The following is a 17,604-nucleotide window of genomic DNA, read 5'->3' on the forward strand; positions in this document are numbered from 1 at the left end:
AAATCAATTACACAAAACTGTGTTTTTAGATTCGTTCAAATTATTTTCGTTTTCGTTTGATTTTATTCCCTTTTATGGAGTTTCTACTTTATCATGAAGTGAATTGTTTCTTCTGTGCTTTGTCGAATATGATAGGCGTTTTATTTATTCTCCAAGAAGGCGATCGTTTGAATAGATTTGGCAAATATAGACGATCTTTTATGTAAATTTCCATAGTTTTGTGAAGCAAATCGTCATCGATTTTGACATTTCCGGAAGACAGAAAATAAAATATTGTTACCATAGAAACATTGATGAATATCATAAATATTAGCTAGCTAGCTTATGGGCTATCCTGTAAATTGTATAGGGGGAAACAAAACATAAACTGTCAGACTGAATGCATGGTTAGTGAAGTCTCGCTGGCAGCATTCTTAGACAGTTTGTTCATCAAATAATTCCCCATAATTCACTATCATAATTATACATTAATATCACTTTATGATTTATGTGTCATTTAAAGATAATAAAATATTTATTAACTATCATTCACGGCGGTTTTTCTGTTTTGTATGAGATTTATGCATGTTGCTTTATTTTATGATAACAATAGAATTCATGGAACTCTTAGGACGAATGACGTCATTAGTGGTAGAGATTAACTTACGTATGGTTCTTGCAAAACAAAATTTATATCTCAATTATCAAATTGTACATAAGTAAAAGAATATTAATAACATAAAATAGTTAATTAAGATAGAGTGATACAATTATTCAAAATAAAAAATCCTTTCTGTTGTTGTTTGCTTGTCTGTTTTTTTATTTATTTGTTGTTGTTGTTGTTTCTTTTTTACCGTGGAGATGCATTTCAGTCATCACATCTTGGAAACCGGAAATAGATTAAACGGAATGACTAAAGAACGCCCAAAGCGACAAAAATGAAGATTTGGTGCAGGCTCGGTTTGATTGAGTCTGTTCATGGACGGTAGTAACCCTCCACGCCCCCTAAGCACCGCCTTAATCGGAATTTATCATTTAAACACGAAAATGGTGAAATTTGAATTTAGAAAGTCTTTATTTTTACAAATGAACTAATAATAAAGTATGTGGATAGTTATCTAGTAAATATGTACGCTTCCATGGAAACAAGATCTAAGGCAATAGTATAATGTACAATGTAACTTCAGGAAAAATATTTGTATAAAAACTGCTAAAAAATAGTTGTTTATTAAAGTGTCACCAATATTTGTGTTGGAACTTTTAATTGACAATGTTTGGCAAAAGTAAGTTAGTAACTATAATATTCAGGTGTTAAACGACTAATTTGAAGTCTAGTTTCTATGGCAACTGTTGAGTATTATTACATAAACCATATGGGATTCTTGAATCTAACTAATTATGTACTTGAAAAATACATACCTGCCTTGGTATAAAATGATGAACGATCTTTTTATATTTTTCGGTATCTTTAAGACATGGTCATTATAAAATGCGTAAAAATCAATCCGTAACAAGCTGTATTTCTTAAATGCATTTTTTCAGCTCTTACATTTATGGAACTATCCATTTATTTAATTTTGGGATAACAAAACAAAAATATTTTTACCAACAATGCTATATGGTGTAACAATATCTGTATTTTTATAAACCATATAGTAATTTTATTAAAGATTATCAAATAAACATAGTTTTAGTGAAAATATATACAAATGTACATGTAAATAGCTGCTCAGAAAGGTCAGTATACTGATGACCAAATGGACTACAGGTAAATCCAGTAACCACTTTATAAATTATGTCATGTTTTAAGGATAATACCCTTTAATACGTATAAAGAAATTATGTTAGATGATCTTATATGTTACAATAAAACTGATGTAAGACAAATAATGTACTAATGCGGTCAAATTTTATTCAGTATCTTGAACATTGTATTCTATATCAAAGACTGAATCTCGAGTGCTGTATCCACCGTTCAACAAAAAGTGGTCAAAAAACCAAACTAAACAGTGTAACTGGTACTTTTTAATTTAATTTTGGAGAGCATTGAACTCGTGTAAAACTGTCCACATACAAATAATGATTCATACAATGGACTAACCACAAAGTAATTTTTCTGAAATTGTGGCATTATTTAAACACGCATCTTGGATTTTTTAATTTAGAATTTGATCTGAATGCTACCTAGTAGGCACGTGAGGATTTGGAGTATCAATTTAGTGTAAGATAAATTTAAACTTTCTAACAGTGTCATTTTTTGAAATCTGAGGCACAAAAACGCATTTAGTTTTTATATTTAAGTGAAAAGCGTAATTTTTTGTGTAGTAAAATCCTAGTAGCTTCTTACTTTTATATCACTGGTTTTAATTTGCGGACAAAGGTAATTGAATTATTTTAGGACTTTTTTATCTTGCAAAAAAGAAAAGAAAATGAAAAAATAGACACACTTTTAATTAGCACGGTAATTGAATTACACGTCGTTTGAATTCATTAACGAATTCTATTCATGCTCTTAAAGTGAAATTTTAAAAGTTAAAATCGCTGTAAAATGTGGATGACCACATATTCGTGTAGCATTATAAAATAATAAAATCATATTCTGACTAATTAACATCATTTTTCTTCAATATCTCAACTAAATATTTTATCAAGAGACCATAACAAATTTATTATAGCAGATTTTATTTGCGTTTAAGAGAACTATTTTCACTAGTCTGCTTAATGATTAATAAATAAAGGAGTGATCGATTATGTAAATTAAGTGTTGAGGCGTCAGAGCGAGAGAAAAAAGAAACGGTATTGTAGGATTCGTCATCGTGCAACGCGACTGCCACCATCTGTGACAATTATCATTGATTATTTATTTGTAGAAAAAAAGTAGACCGGCATCGATCTTGTCGCAAATATGATTCATTAAGCTTCTTTTAATCATTCTAACGGTTAAAATTTCGTTGTCGTCTGACAAAGCGTTCAAACTACCAGGTGTTATAGTGTAACAGCTAGGCTTGACGGAGAATCACAACATATCGGATGTGGTCAAAATTGACGAAGGGAGCAAGCCCTGGTACGAGCTTCTACTTATGACACAGGAAGCTTCTTAACGTTCAAGTACTACGAAAAACTGTTCTCATCTAATTAGGCCACATTGTTGTTTACATTATATATTGCTTGTATTAAAGCACGTCGAATTTCGTCAAAATATTTTTTTAGAGAGGGTCCGATAAATTACGTAACTTCCGGTACTAAGGACGCTGCGGCTTTTATCAGATTTTCTGGATGCAATATATATGCGAGAGCAAATGCTTGTGTTTCAATGGTAGAGAAGAATTATCGGTATACACAGCGCGCGCGTACACGTTTTCTGCGAGCAGAAATTTATTCATGTGAATGTCAGTCGGGGAGTGGATTAAACATATAATACACCTTGCTTATTTATCCTCCCCTGTTCAATTGTAGCTTAAAACTCGGTAAATAATATTATAAACATCTGTGTCAGTGAGAAACTGTTTATTTATCATACGCACTACATTAAAGGAAGGAAGTTTATAAATATCGGATAGTAGATAGTGCATTTAAATTTGCTATCACAATACAATATTATATGGATAATATACAATTTAAGTTATAAATATCGGATCAACTTATTGTGCCTTTTAACTCAATAGTAAAACATGCTTGATTTATGATTTCTTTTTTTTACAATTTTTAAGTAGGCTATTAAAACCTATTACACACTAAGTGTTAATGCTATTTATTTAGTTATTCGGAGAAACCAAAGATGAATATAGACCACGAAAGAGAAGAGGGTGATATGGAAGTCTGTGATAGATACTCGAGAATGGTCGTACCTACGTTTTGCTATAAACAAACTAGTGGTGTTGATAAATGCTGTTCATGTAGAACTTATAGGAAATACGTGTTACAAAATATGGAATTTAGTTTTAAAACTATTGTATCTGTGATATTATTAACATTGTTATTAAGTCCAGTAGATGTAGAATGCAGAGCAGGTGCCTACAAGTCAGCCGAACAGTTCTATGCCGAGCGAGGTGACCAAATGGTGGTAAGTGAAGGATTCGAACTTTTATACACACATATATTAACATTTATACAGTATAATCTTAACAATAAAAATGTGTCATTCGACAAATATCCTAAGACTAGGGTTATGGTGTCGACCATTTCGACATTTTATAAAGTTACTTTAAATAAATATAGAGCTAATTATTATGACACTGTTGGATGGGCTTCACGCTTAATGAATAAGCCCCCGTACACAACTTATCATTCTGATTCAACCTAATGAAATATGATTAAAGGAATGGTTATAGGTAAAACCACTCATGACAATTTAAACCTACATAAATTCAATGGATCAAACATTGAATTTACAAAAGGTAACAAATAAATACGAAAAAACAGATCCTTCGTCGACCGTATTATATCAACGCTACAATATTTTCAAGTATGTTTTGTTGACCTAGATTATTCAGTCTGTTGAGCGTATTCAAACACTAACAAGTGTTATATATTTGTATATAAACCTATTACACTCTATCGATCTTACCCGGGTCGTCTTCGCTATCCCACATGCATTAAGTACGTCAAACGTGCTATAAATCGAAATGAAGATTAAATCAAGATCAGCCATTAAGATAACAGTATAGTTTACACAAGGATCAGATTTCCACCATCATTGAAGATTTTCTATTATGTCTAGCTTTCATTTATTAACGTAAAACAATGTTAAGCCTCAATTTAAAAGTCGGTGATATTTATGTGTTTCGGTCAGAGTTTATCTTAATTGAATCAAGGTCTTTGTTTAAAATGATAACTCTTATCTGTCATAATCAGATTAATATATTAATGTAAAAGATATATTTTTAATATATTTACATACACGAGACAGGTTTTCAAACGCCATAAAAGTCCTTGATATATTTTGAAATACACGTACAATATAAACAACTTTCATGCGTATATAATTCTTCAGTTTTATTGCAAAAATGATTGAAAATTACATCATTATGTTATAATAAATGTAAAAGATGAATAGAAACTACCTCTCCCTATATCATAAATTACATTCTTACAAACACAACATAATTGTGTAACATATGTTTTCAAAGGAATGTTTTAAGAGAAATAGCTTTTACCTACCTATTGAATGGAGATTTTCCCAACTTTCAGTATGAAAAAAAAATATTTCTAGACGAATATGCATAATATTTATGATGGTATTTATATTTTCTATAAATAATATAAAGCCAACTAAATATGCATTAACTAAGTTATCTTGGAGGTCCAGACTGCGTTGCGTAATTCTACTCTTTTTTTTTGTATAAATATAGAATTGGCAAGTTTTTCATGCTCATGTAAAAGTTAAATGAAATGGTGTATGATAAGACAAGTTTAACACTGAAATAGCCGTTGGTCATTGTGGCTTATTATAGATAGCCATCTAAAACGGTGTCGTCTGCCCGTCCATAATTGACAAAATGTAAATTAACCGATCCCCATTACAACAGTCATTTAACCAAACGTTGACTTTTATTAGTACATTTACACATATATTGACCACAAATTACCCCCGTGACATGATTTGACTCTTTAAAGGCACACGTAGAAGACATAAAGTTTACATAAACTTGAAATATAACACTAAAAAGTGGCTGAAATCCATAGAATATCGCAACATGATGTACAAATTTAGATTTGATTAAATGAGTCACGTGATTAATTATAGTGCATTCGTACCGAAGTGATTTTTAGACGGAAGGACACAGAATATATGTTTCATTTACTTATCTATTTGTTTGTCTGTCTGTTTGTGTGAAATAGGAGGCATTAAGGTGATATGAAAACAAGCTGTTCAGTTTCCCATTATCTTTACTCGTCAGCTCTTGAAAGTGTTCCTTATATTTTTAAATAATCCATAACAGTGAGTCTGCTAAAACACCGCCAGGTAACATCGGGAAGTAGCGGCAAAAACACAACTTCTAAACAGACATGCATTATTCTAATTAAAACGATCTTCCATGATTAATATCTAGGAAATATAATAGAGGCTTGTATAAAAGGTCTGTGAGATGTAAACTGTATCGTGTCTTGAATCAATATTATTGATTCTAGTAGCATCAACACCTGTACGTGTTAAAACAGCTCGTTATATTGTCCAGGAACACGTAACTGGCATCGTCTTTAATTATTCACTCTTATTATAATCAATTTACCTTTTAATTATAAAGAAAGTTGTGCCGTATGGGTAATGTAATAGAGGGATTGGTTGTGTTCAAATAAAACATTCCGTTTTTTTATAATGATTATTTTATGAACGCTTTGTTTTCAATCAAGCTGGTGCTAGGATAACACTTGTGAAACTGAACCCCGTAGAGAGTTTTTTGTAGTTCCAGGAATGTTTGCTTTGTTGTTTGAACACTAAAGCTGCACATCTTGTGTACATGTTTGAATGTAGATATGTAGATATATGTCTATAATGTAATAAGAATCACAATATTTGTGTCAATAAACATAATTTTAACATTCATACATCATTTCTGACTTTAATGTCAGGAATTTTAGGGTCAAATTATGTAAAACCACATGTGTATATAGGATTGACAGTTCGTTATAAACTGGTTATGTTTTTTTCAATTTCAGACACACCTTTTTGGTTAGATAACTCAAAATGTTGAGGTTTTCTCAATCAGTATTATAATTATCTAATGTTTTGTAGTTTGATTTTAGACTGTTTTAAAACCCACATTTTCGCCCAAATACTGATCGGCGGGGTATGTTTACTGTACGATATAGTCATGTTGTCTAACCTACCTAAACGTACCCGAGTGCCAGCCAAGCGTGCCAGCAATCATGCCCGTTCCATTGAAAAGTCACTCTTATTTAATATAAATAAACCTTCTACAAATGTTTGAAATAGAATATGATAATCATGCACTTAAGGTTTGTATTATTGTATTAAATATGAGGTAATTTAGAATTTCCTTTAAAACTGTGGGAAATTGTAGGTGGGCTAACTTCCTTTTTACGTAACCATGTGCTTTTCTTAAAGGAACTCTATCAAGGTCTAAAATCCCTGTATATTAACTTGGACCATCTAGTGCTCTTAAATATTTTACATATTAACTTAGATCAATTAGTGCTCTTAAAATGGAAAACAAATATTCAAAAGATAAAAAAGAAATATACTCAGAATTCAAACGACTTTTGTGCATGACCTTTTATTTCAAGGTCATTTTGCACAATTCAACGAAGTGAGCGAATGGTTTGAAATTTTGCACGTAGATTATTGGTCCAGACCTATATCAGATGCTATACAGAATTGATCTCAAAAGGATATGTTCACTCTCGTCATGTCAAGAAAACACCTTCAGTAGATTCCCCTACAAAAACACCAGTATATTATCCTTGTATGTATTATAGTGAAAGGATACAGTTAGACTTAAAATTAATGTATAATAACAAGTTATATGATCAAGTTTTCTTCCTCCTTTGAAAATACTATCATTCTTTACTCAATTGTTTCCGGTCGTGCTCCATTCTTCTTTAAAAGTTGTGTTCTTTTGATTGAGATAATTATGTTACTAATTAGAAATATGACTCACGGACACAGTGATCTCATTTGGAAAAAAAACATATAGAAAGAAAAAACATTAAAAATGGTAATTTATTTATTTTTTATTTATAACAATGAAAAGAGGATTTAAAATGGATATTGCCAAGTAATAGATGCACATACTGTTTATCATTGTGTATGACATTGTATTTTGTACAAATCTGAAATAAAGTTTCTGTTCTGTTCTGTTCTGTTACATCGAAGATAAAAAAATGACTTTAGATTGACTTGCTATAAATAATTATATAGATTATTGACGTTGATTTATGTATTACAGTAACTACGTTTACGTTATTTGGTCTTTAAATACATATTGTAATAATTGCACCAATAAACGATTCAATCACCTCTTATCTCAAGGTTAACCATCTGTTCCCAATCAAATGTTGGATGGCTTGAACTATATTGTTTTATAATGCCCCCACTCTGTTTTGTATCGGTGCCTTGTTCTCTCGTGCATCATACGCGATGATACAAATCACAATTAACCTTTGATCTTTAATGTTCTTATAATAATACACGCGCTATATCTGTGTATTAATTGCATGTAACCACTGGCACACCGGTGATGATCTAAGATGATAGGCTGAATCTTCTGAGGTATATGCTGATACAGATAAATGTGATTTCCTAGATAAACATATTATCGTAATTACCCCGTGCTGACTGTATGTAGGTCAAAGTGATTGGTCCTAATTAAGGAAATATTGCTAATAAAATCGTTCGTATTCTATAAGATATGGTACGATAAAAACTTGGATTGATTGCCTACTTGCTTTTATTAGTTATAAAAGTAGGGGTTATTCAGGGTTGAAAACATACTTTTAGAGCTTTATGCTGACCAAACTAATTTAATTCCTAGTAGGGGAAGGTCATCCGGTTACCATATGTCATGTTCAAATTCTGCAATAAAAACTGACCATTGCGCTGCTTTGAAAAACCAGTTTGCCTGGAAGTTATCTCAAAGAACTACTGTTACTTTGAAGATATTTAATCGCATTAGTTGTTAGCAACTCCACATTATGATTTCGAAGCATATGAAAGAACTTATACTAATTACAATAATAATTTCAGATAAATTACCATGCATTTGGCTTGCCAGAATGTGGTTACATCACTAGAATAAAACATGTCCGGTTCACATGTGTTGAATGTTTGCTTAGAAACCAAACTTTACGTCTAACAAACCTAAAATCTGAACCTTCTACATAAAGACATTAATTGTACAATCCGAAAAAAAGTCTCTTCAAAAAGCTTAAAATAAACTTTATCCGCATGCACCCAGCCTAGTAAATTGCATTTTATTGCTTTATAAATAGAGTGCAGTATGTTTTAGAATGATTTAGTATTCTATTTTAAAAACATTTTGGTACTTGTAAATGTTCTGATACTTGTAGTTATTAAATGGTGTATAAAAAAAGCTTTAAAGACGTTTTTTCTTGATCTGATTTTCAGAATAAAATATGATACACGAAAAGCTGGGAATAATTGCCGTCTGTTCAAGTTTAAACCCTATCACATGTACTGAGATTCTACTTGAGAAAGGTCGTTTCACGGAACATTTCTTGCACTCGCGATTTTTTTTGGCAAAATTCACACACCCCTGATTATGGCCACTTGCACGTGTCACTGTAACCCATAAACAGTAATTACGTAATCTCGGGATATCGCGTGTAACAACGAGAATATGATCTCACGTGCCTGATTAGAACGTTTAACCTTTTCATGTAGATACTTTTCACTTGATAATATATAATTACACTGATTTGTAACGGTAACATTAACTGTATTGTAACAAAGGGAACCATGTATTCAACGGGTTCTGCTAGCGCTGGAGTTTGTGGTTTTATAAAAAAAAAATGTAAAAAAAAAGTATGATAATTTTATATCAAAATAGTTATCATGATACATTGCATATATAACATTGATGGAATTCCTTAGACTGAGAAATCTCTACAGAATTCTAAATAATCTGCCTTAGATGCAAACAAATCTTTGAAGGTAGATTAATCTTTTATCACAGCTATCGAAGTCTGATGCATTTACGCTTTTAGTTAACCAACATAAACTTGTTTCTGAAGTCCAGACTTCTTATTTGATTGTAATATCTAACTTTCAAGCTTAGCAGCATCTCTGGCAATGATGAACGAAGAGCTTTCTTACTAGCATAGAGTCATTCGGCCCATAGAACAACAGACACTTTTCTTATGACTTGTAAACATCTATAATAGGATGATATAAAAGTTTAAATATATAGTAACAAACAGCTACTCTTAATTTGAAGAAGGCACTTGCAAATTTGTTGTGTAAAAAAACTTTGTTTTGATTTACCCTAAATTGACCCGAGCGTTTTCATCAAAACAAATATATTACCAGATTCAGTATTTGGAATAAACAAATTAGTGTCATAACCGCACTTGATTACCTAAGTAAATATTTAAATAAACAAACTTAAGACGTTTTGGTAGCTTTACAATTTAATGAAATTCTTACAATTATATATTTGCGGAAATAGACTCCGAAAGATTTCATCTTTAAAATAAAGTTTGGACCTCAACAAGTCGCCGAAAAATATATAATAGATTCGAAATTATCAGAGTTCCTATTGAACACCTCGCCGTTTAGTCTGATCTAAGTCCTAATCCAAAGTTTGTCGATAAGGGTGAAACGTTGTGATTAATTTTATAATTCCTGGCAAATACTTTATTTTTTTTTAAATTTCAAATGTACCACCACTAATTTCTTTTCAGAATTTTGTTTTATTAAAGCGACTACAACAACCTGGATTATATACTGGTACCATTCTGTTGTAACCCACATGCCAGTGTTAGTTTATTTTGTCCGGGTTTCAAGCACTGACAGCCGGTGTTCACATTGTATAACATGACTCACCTGTACATACATCCAGCAGTTATATCGTCATTTTCTCGTTAATCACAGATTAGATCAACCGTTACCAATACAACAGTTGAATCTCGTGTCAGGCTAGGTAGAAATAGATTAGGATTTTCAGACTCGGTGCCGTCTCTTATACACAATGGGTTTTCTTTTCTTCGTTTCTTGCTTTAACATAAACTTATATAACACTGCTTATGTACCCATTGATGTACTTTCGTTATTATTTATTGATTGCAAGATTTTGCCAATGACTAAGCATTTTGTCTCGGTGCATTTATGTTTTATTCAACACTCAGGGGACCTTTCCCCCCAATCATTGTCTCTTTGAACAAGAGTTAGAGTCATTGGTTTACTCGTACTTATTTGTATTATATATCTTTATCATATTACACGTGCTCTTTTGCTTAATAGCCAAAGACAATTGTTTTGCTGACGATGCCAAATAAAACATTAAAACTGGTATGAAGAAGAACATCTATTGCATCTTCATTGTTTATCATTATCTGCTATTAGTTCAGTTTTAATAGCATTGATTAACATATAATCTTATATATACAGCATTAACTAAAAAGCCATAATTTATTCATATAGTTTCTGCTGAATATGTCCATTTAAAGCTAAATGAGATTTGTACTTCTTTGAGACGCCAAGAAGTTTGGAAATAATGGAATGCTTATCAATAGACCTTTAATTGACCATAGATCTTTATTAAGTAACTCTGCTGAGGGCGCAAAATGTATGTTTTCATGCTCTTGTATTTATTGAGCTGTGTAATAATGAAAGATATGGTTCCATTACATTCTCACGGTGTCAGGCCCCCCTTCACAAGACAATGGTCTACATTTACAAGTATTAAAGTATGACCTAGATATTATATCCTAATTAAGAATCATATACAAGTGCTTTTTGTTGTAATTGAGTGTGTCTTCCGGGCCTTGTGGATGAAATACTGCTAAATGATCGTAAAAAATCAGCAAAGAAATTATAACATATATCTGAGAAAGGAAGTGAGTGAAGCGGTAACAAGCTCATTCATAAATGATAAACAAGTTTTTTACTTTAATATAATGTACTTGTAAGTTATAAACATAATAAGTAGATGGGTATCAAAAGTGTTTCACGTATACGTCTATAAAATTCAACATCAAAATTATCTTTTTTAGTTATTATCATGACAGTTTAGCGCAAAACAATTAATTTAATACCAAAAAACATTAGTTTCACTTTTCCACAAACAAACACACTACCACGGACTATTTCCTCATCCGTTCCCATGCTCTTATGTTCTTTTAATACCCAAAATGAGTGAAAAAAGAAGTTAAAACAGTAGCAACCAGTGATATAATGTCATAGTAGATCACCATAATGTGAATCATTCCGAACTCTGTGACATTGCGCGGGTTTCTCGTGTGTGAAAAAAAATGTATGTGCACTGTATCACTTTGTTCAATAACAGCTGTTCTGAAAGCAAAAACAATTATGGATTTTGTTTCATAACTTGCATTTATTACTTTCATAAACTATTATAGATATCATCATGTACGGCCTTTCCCTGCTTTTCTACTACATTGAGCAACGTATACCTTGGAATCTCATTAAACTTCTAATATATCTCGCGTGAATTCCGTGCTGAGTTAATTGTTGTACACTAAAAGGATTCCAGGGATGGTTGTGTTTTCAATGTAACAAACAGTACATACTTATTGATCTAGCTTTCATTATGTGGTAATGTTTTGTTTCAATAAATGGTACATACATGTAGTATATACTATAACAACTCGCAATTTACATATCTCCCAGGAATATATATCAAAATTATAACATATTATGTTATTATATTACGTTATTATATTATGTTATTATATAGAGGGCAGGTTGTGACGTTATCAGTCATTATTTCTAAACAGTGACACACAAACGAAAATCTTTCAACTGTAGAACTACTATAAACAATTTTATATGTTTCAAACATTAGCTGTCGGCAAGAAAATTTCCTTAATACAGTATTGTGCTTCAAGTATTGTCATTGCATTTTTGATACTAGTATATCATTTTAAAAGGTTCATCATACATAAATCGGAAATCCCTTTCTAAGCCTCGAGGTTGTATTGTTTAAAATACTTTGATTTGATAACACAATGAAAGCGCCGGCTATTTTAGATGTATGCTAAGAAAAAATATATATTACTAAATAATCAGAACAAATTATTTAGACATTGATTGTCTAAAAGAGAGTTAAGAAATAACATTTTAATCTCAGTTTTTCAGAAACTTTTAGAATAATCAATTTGCCTGTAGATTATATTATATATAATAAAGTAGGACGTTTTTCTCTTCTTGTTTATCACACTGACACGAGCCAATTATATGCAAATAATTTTAACAAATATAGAGTAAAAGTACATTAATTTCTAAAATGCATTACATCTGTTGGATCTCAAAGTCTTACAATCTAATACATGATTTTTTTTACTACACTGTACTTTATACTAACCACAGGAAATTGGACTTGATTTGATTTTAATTTAATTGACTTTAATTGAATTTTTATATAATTATTATAATAAATGTGATTTCCTACTAAGTAGCTGACTCATTTTGGCATGATAATATAAAAAGTACTTTACACAGAACAATAGTTAATACTTCAGTATACAGCTTCTTGTCATAATACATTCATTCATTTAAATTTTTAATAAAAGTTTACATTGAAAACAACATTATCTAAATACAACAATCAACAGTGTTGTGAGAAATCCTATTATAAAGTAAATTATAGTTTTTGTTTTATTCACACAGCTGTAGCTTTGTTTCAATTTTCATTCATTGTCCGATAGTGCGTCCACGTCAGCTGTCTCTAGAAACAAAGACAAAATCGCTGAGTCATTCTCAGAACATATTCTGCCTGATTTAAGTAGCCAAGTTTGCTGAACTTGGTTCATGTTTGATGTCGTGTCAGAGATAATTCTGGGATAATTAAATCGATTCTTGATAAAGTTAAACTCAAATTATATCATTTGAAAAGACATTTACGAGCAGTAGATTACCAAGGAATTATGTAGATAAAAACTTATGATGTAGTAAATTAAAATGATGTTCAAATTACTTCAAACATTTAAATTTACTAAACTGGCATGCAATTTTAGAAATAATAAATGTTTACTAAAACTGAATTATACAACATTAAACCTAAACATATAACGTAACAGAACTGTTAGAAATAGAGGAAATTATTATTTCTATGAAAGCCTCGCCGGAAGCCACTTCAGCTTTGCTTCTATATACGTATATCTTCGATATGCCGTTCATGTTATATTTGTTAGAAACATTTAAAGATATCCAAAAGAAAATGAGGCATTGTACGTTTTTAGCAATTTTGTGCTTCTTATTTTCCTGACTTTTTTTGAGTGGAAGCTTAGGTTAATTATCTCATTTCGTTTGTTTTAACGTCGCACCATCATGTGATCTGCCAATGTTTGGTACATTTAAATTCTATAACAATATGTTTTACATTGAAACATGAAAACTTTACGGTGTTTTCCTCATTTCCCTGTAAACTATCAGGTTGATTGTTTGTGTTACAGGATTTCTACGCTAATTTAGTACTATGTGCCAAGCTAATATTTTGATTTTGTAATGGTGTTTTATTTCTCCGTGTCTGGTAACCCTCTATGGACTGGGGAGGTAGCTGCAGACATCTGACATTATCCTATTGCTTTATTGCCTCAATTTACCCCAGAATTAATGAGTACCCAATCAATACAAACTAATTGTGGCAATGTTCTATTATAATCCTAGACCTGTATTGACTACACAATTATCTTGTGTATAAAAAATTGTTTATATAAATTGGATTTCTGTAATAACGAATTGCCTTGCAACAGTAATTTGTCAAAATAATCGTACATATAATTATGTAGCAAAATCATGTCTGCAAGTATAGAAGCTTTAAATTCTGGGAATTCGAGGGAAAACGTCACAAAACTGCTAAGAATTACAACTAAATTAACTCTATCATTTTACTGCTGTTAGCGAATATGAAATGGTCGTATGGCACCGGTAAAGAACCTATGCATGTTGAAAGAGTATTGCACGGTATTTTTGGCATTCGTCAAAGATCAGTCACTAATTTTAACTGTTATGAAATAATTGGAAGAAATTTGCTCGAGATTATGCACAAATGATAACTCTCTAGAATTCCTAATTTAATGGAATTTTCTACAGCATTGTTCTATAAGAAAGGTGTCTTCAATAGGTCACAAGAGTGCACTCCATGTATATATAGGTCACCTCAGCCACCTGCATATAACAATGATTTGTTAACAAAGTGCAACACGCGGAACAACTTAAACGATTAACAGAGCACGGTGCGAACGCTGCTGTGTACGGATTACATGATTACTTCCTAAATCTAGATCTAATCTTGCGGCTTTATTAAGAACTTCTAATAATCTAACAGGGCAACCAATTTATATATCGCTGTTGGTGGTAATACTACAACATTTAACTTGTCAATATTTACTGATTTATTTATTTGTTTGCGTTTGTTTTATATTTCCTGGTAGGAAACGGGTCCGGCTTTACACGTTGTTGATATGCTATGAAGAGTTTATGCATGGACATAAATGGATCATGTTTTGGAAATATGACGTCTATTGAATGAACTATATTTCAAGAAAAAAGAAGACTTCTGTGGTTCCCATTTTATAATTATGTCTAGCAATGTTTGTGCAACAATACAACACTGATGTCTAATGTAATGGCTGTATACTTTAGTATCTCACTGGCGCCGATGTCAGTTAGGATTATGACTAAACCAATCACAAAATCACTTTTCAACTAACTGTTTCTTACTATTAACATGCAGCGTTTATGGTTACTATAAGTGTATTCTAAGTATGAAAGTAGTCCCTAACCACGGTACAGGACGGAAATAAATATCTTGATGATTCATGGAAAGTCAGTTTACTTACATTTTCTACATTGTATTTTATAGATTTTATAGATGGAACATGTATACACATTCTCAGAAAGACTTTTTTCTCTCACAGAATGATAGTTTCTAAGAAAAAGGAAAAGATTTTGCTTCCAGTCATTGAATGAAACAATGGAATATAATTTATGACCATCAAAAGTCATATAACAAGGATGCGATGATAATTATGGAAGCTAAAATGCAATAAGCACAGTCACCAAGCTAATAGCATCAAGTGCCATGAAATATACAAGACGGAAATTCAAAACTTAAATTTGAATCATTATGGTAAAAACAACCAACAAAATGACGGATTTGCATTTCCATTACTGGAAAACATACAGACAAAAATAAGAAACCATTAAATAAGTTATTTGTTAAAACAAGACTATGGAATCCGAACATGTTTATTGTGGAAAACATTAAATACATATATATGTACTTAGTCCGGCGGCAGCATCTCAAACGTTAGTTTTGTGGTGTGATTTTGGAGATTTAAACTTTGCTTCACCTAGTTAGAAGTGATTAGAAATATAATAGTCAGTTTATATCATTTATTAAGATATATGCGGACAACCATTTAAGTGAAATACTTCATAAAAGAAGATGGTGGAGCCATGCCGTTAGTTATCACGTAATGTGATATGATTTCTGCCAACCTGAAGTTTATATTGATAGTATTTGTTGGCCAGTGGTGTCGTAGACACTTAGATCAGAAATAGCTCTTTACGATAGCGTCTGTCTGTTGATGGTTCCAAACAAAATACAAACTGATTAATGCCAAGAGTGTGTATCACATGATCCTGAACGTACATTATTAAGCGTCTGATAACTAAGACTCATCAATCAGCATCACTAAGATGCTTTATGTATTGTTATATACCGACAAACGTGCCTGACAGCTTCATTGACAACATCAATTAGACCTTTGACACTCAATTATAAATCTCATCTTTCTTATCAACATGTTAACTAGCGAGCATTTAATTACGAATAAACATAAACATCCTCTTCGTCACTGACCTAATTTTCAATTTAATATTACTCATCCATTTTGTTTTCTGATGTTTAAGTTGATTATATACCAAGAAACGCGTCATTGTATTTACTGAAACAGATGATGAAATAAGAAAAGTAAAACCGGAAACTTTTACTTAAATATCTTATTGTTGTTTTATAAACACATTATAAACAAATTGTTGAACTGTGAAATTTGTTGATCGTGTATGACAGAAGCTATAACGTTTGAGTGTTTGGTTTAGCCAAGAACTATGAAGCCTACAGATAGTAATGCCCATGTGGACATGTCCATAAGCAGGAAAACTCGGCAATTACTTTCTTACATACAATTGCATTCTTTGAAACAACACTTCAAACGAAATATTTGTTGTAAATGAAATGAAGTGTTTGGCACTATAAAACAAATTCCATTTAAATACAACTTACTTGAAACAATTACACATTTATCAAATGATAAACGTTTATATTCAGGAAGGAGGAAATATACGACTGATCAGTTTAATGCAGCATGGCTCTAGATTCATGCTTATTTTCATTAAATGCTTAATAATGTATTTAAAACGAAACATTGTGAAAAAGAAGAAAGTAATTTACACATTGGAAACGAAATTATTTTTTTTTAAAAACATGTCAAAATATCCGAAAATGGCCCTTAGCATTAGAAATATGGTGATATATTTTACAAAATCAGTCATAAATCGCATATAACATGTATATTTCTTGAATTGTGAATATTTGTTTACTTTTTTTTAAAGAAATAGTACATTTTTCTCAAGGTAGATTTTTATAGAAGTATTTTGACTCCTCTGGAGGTATGCAGCTTTAACATAACGTAAAAAAATAACTGCATGAATTCAAAGACAGTTAACATGGTCATTTTATTTAAAATGACAGCTAATATGATATTATAATCAAATACTTATAAATTATATTTTGTTTCTTCACCGAATTCTTAATGACAGAGAATGCTCTTATCATATAATTCGAATCTTATATGAATAAAACCATGTTTCCAGTTTTATCAACTCAAATATTGCACGATTTTTACGTGTCTTGTTATTGTTATAGCACATATCATCTATTTATTATTGTGGAATGG

The 17,604-nt window shown here is 31.1% G+C and overlaps 1 protein-coding gene across 1 annotated transcript in view; it reads left to right on the forward strand.

The window, feature by feature from the left end:
- The first annotated feature begins 2,037 nt into the window (after nt 1-2,037).
- The window catches only part of LOC132728448 (matrix metalloproteinase-2-like), a 39,677-nt gene continuing 24,110 nt past the window's right edge, over nt 2,038-17,604 (forward strand). Inside the window, exons 1-2 of the mRNA XM_060714090.1 lie at nt 2,038-2,200; nt 3,739-4,042. Coding sequence (XP_060570073.1) covers nt 2,157-2,200; nt 3,739-4,042 — 348 coding nt within the window. The 5' untranslated portion in view covers nt 2,038-2,156. The remainder of the gene's footprint in view (nt 2,201-3,738; nt 4,043-17,604) is intronic.

The sequence above is a fragment of the Ruditapes philippinarum genome, unplaced genomic scaffold (genome assembly GCF_026571515.1).
Source record: "Ruditapes philippinarum isolate M1 unplaced genomic scaffold, ASM2657151v2 ctg233_1_1_1_1, whole genome shotgun sequence".
Taxonomy (NCBI): domain Eukaryota; kingdom Metazoa; phylum Mollusca; class Bivalvia; order Venerida; family Veneridae; genus Ruditapes; species Ruditapes philippinarum.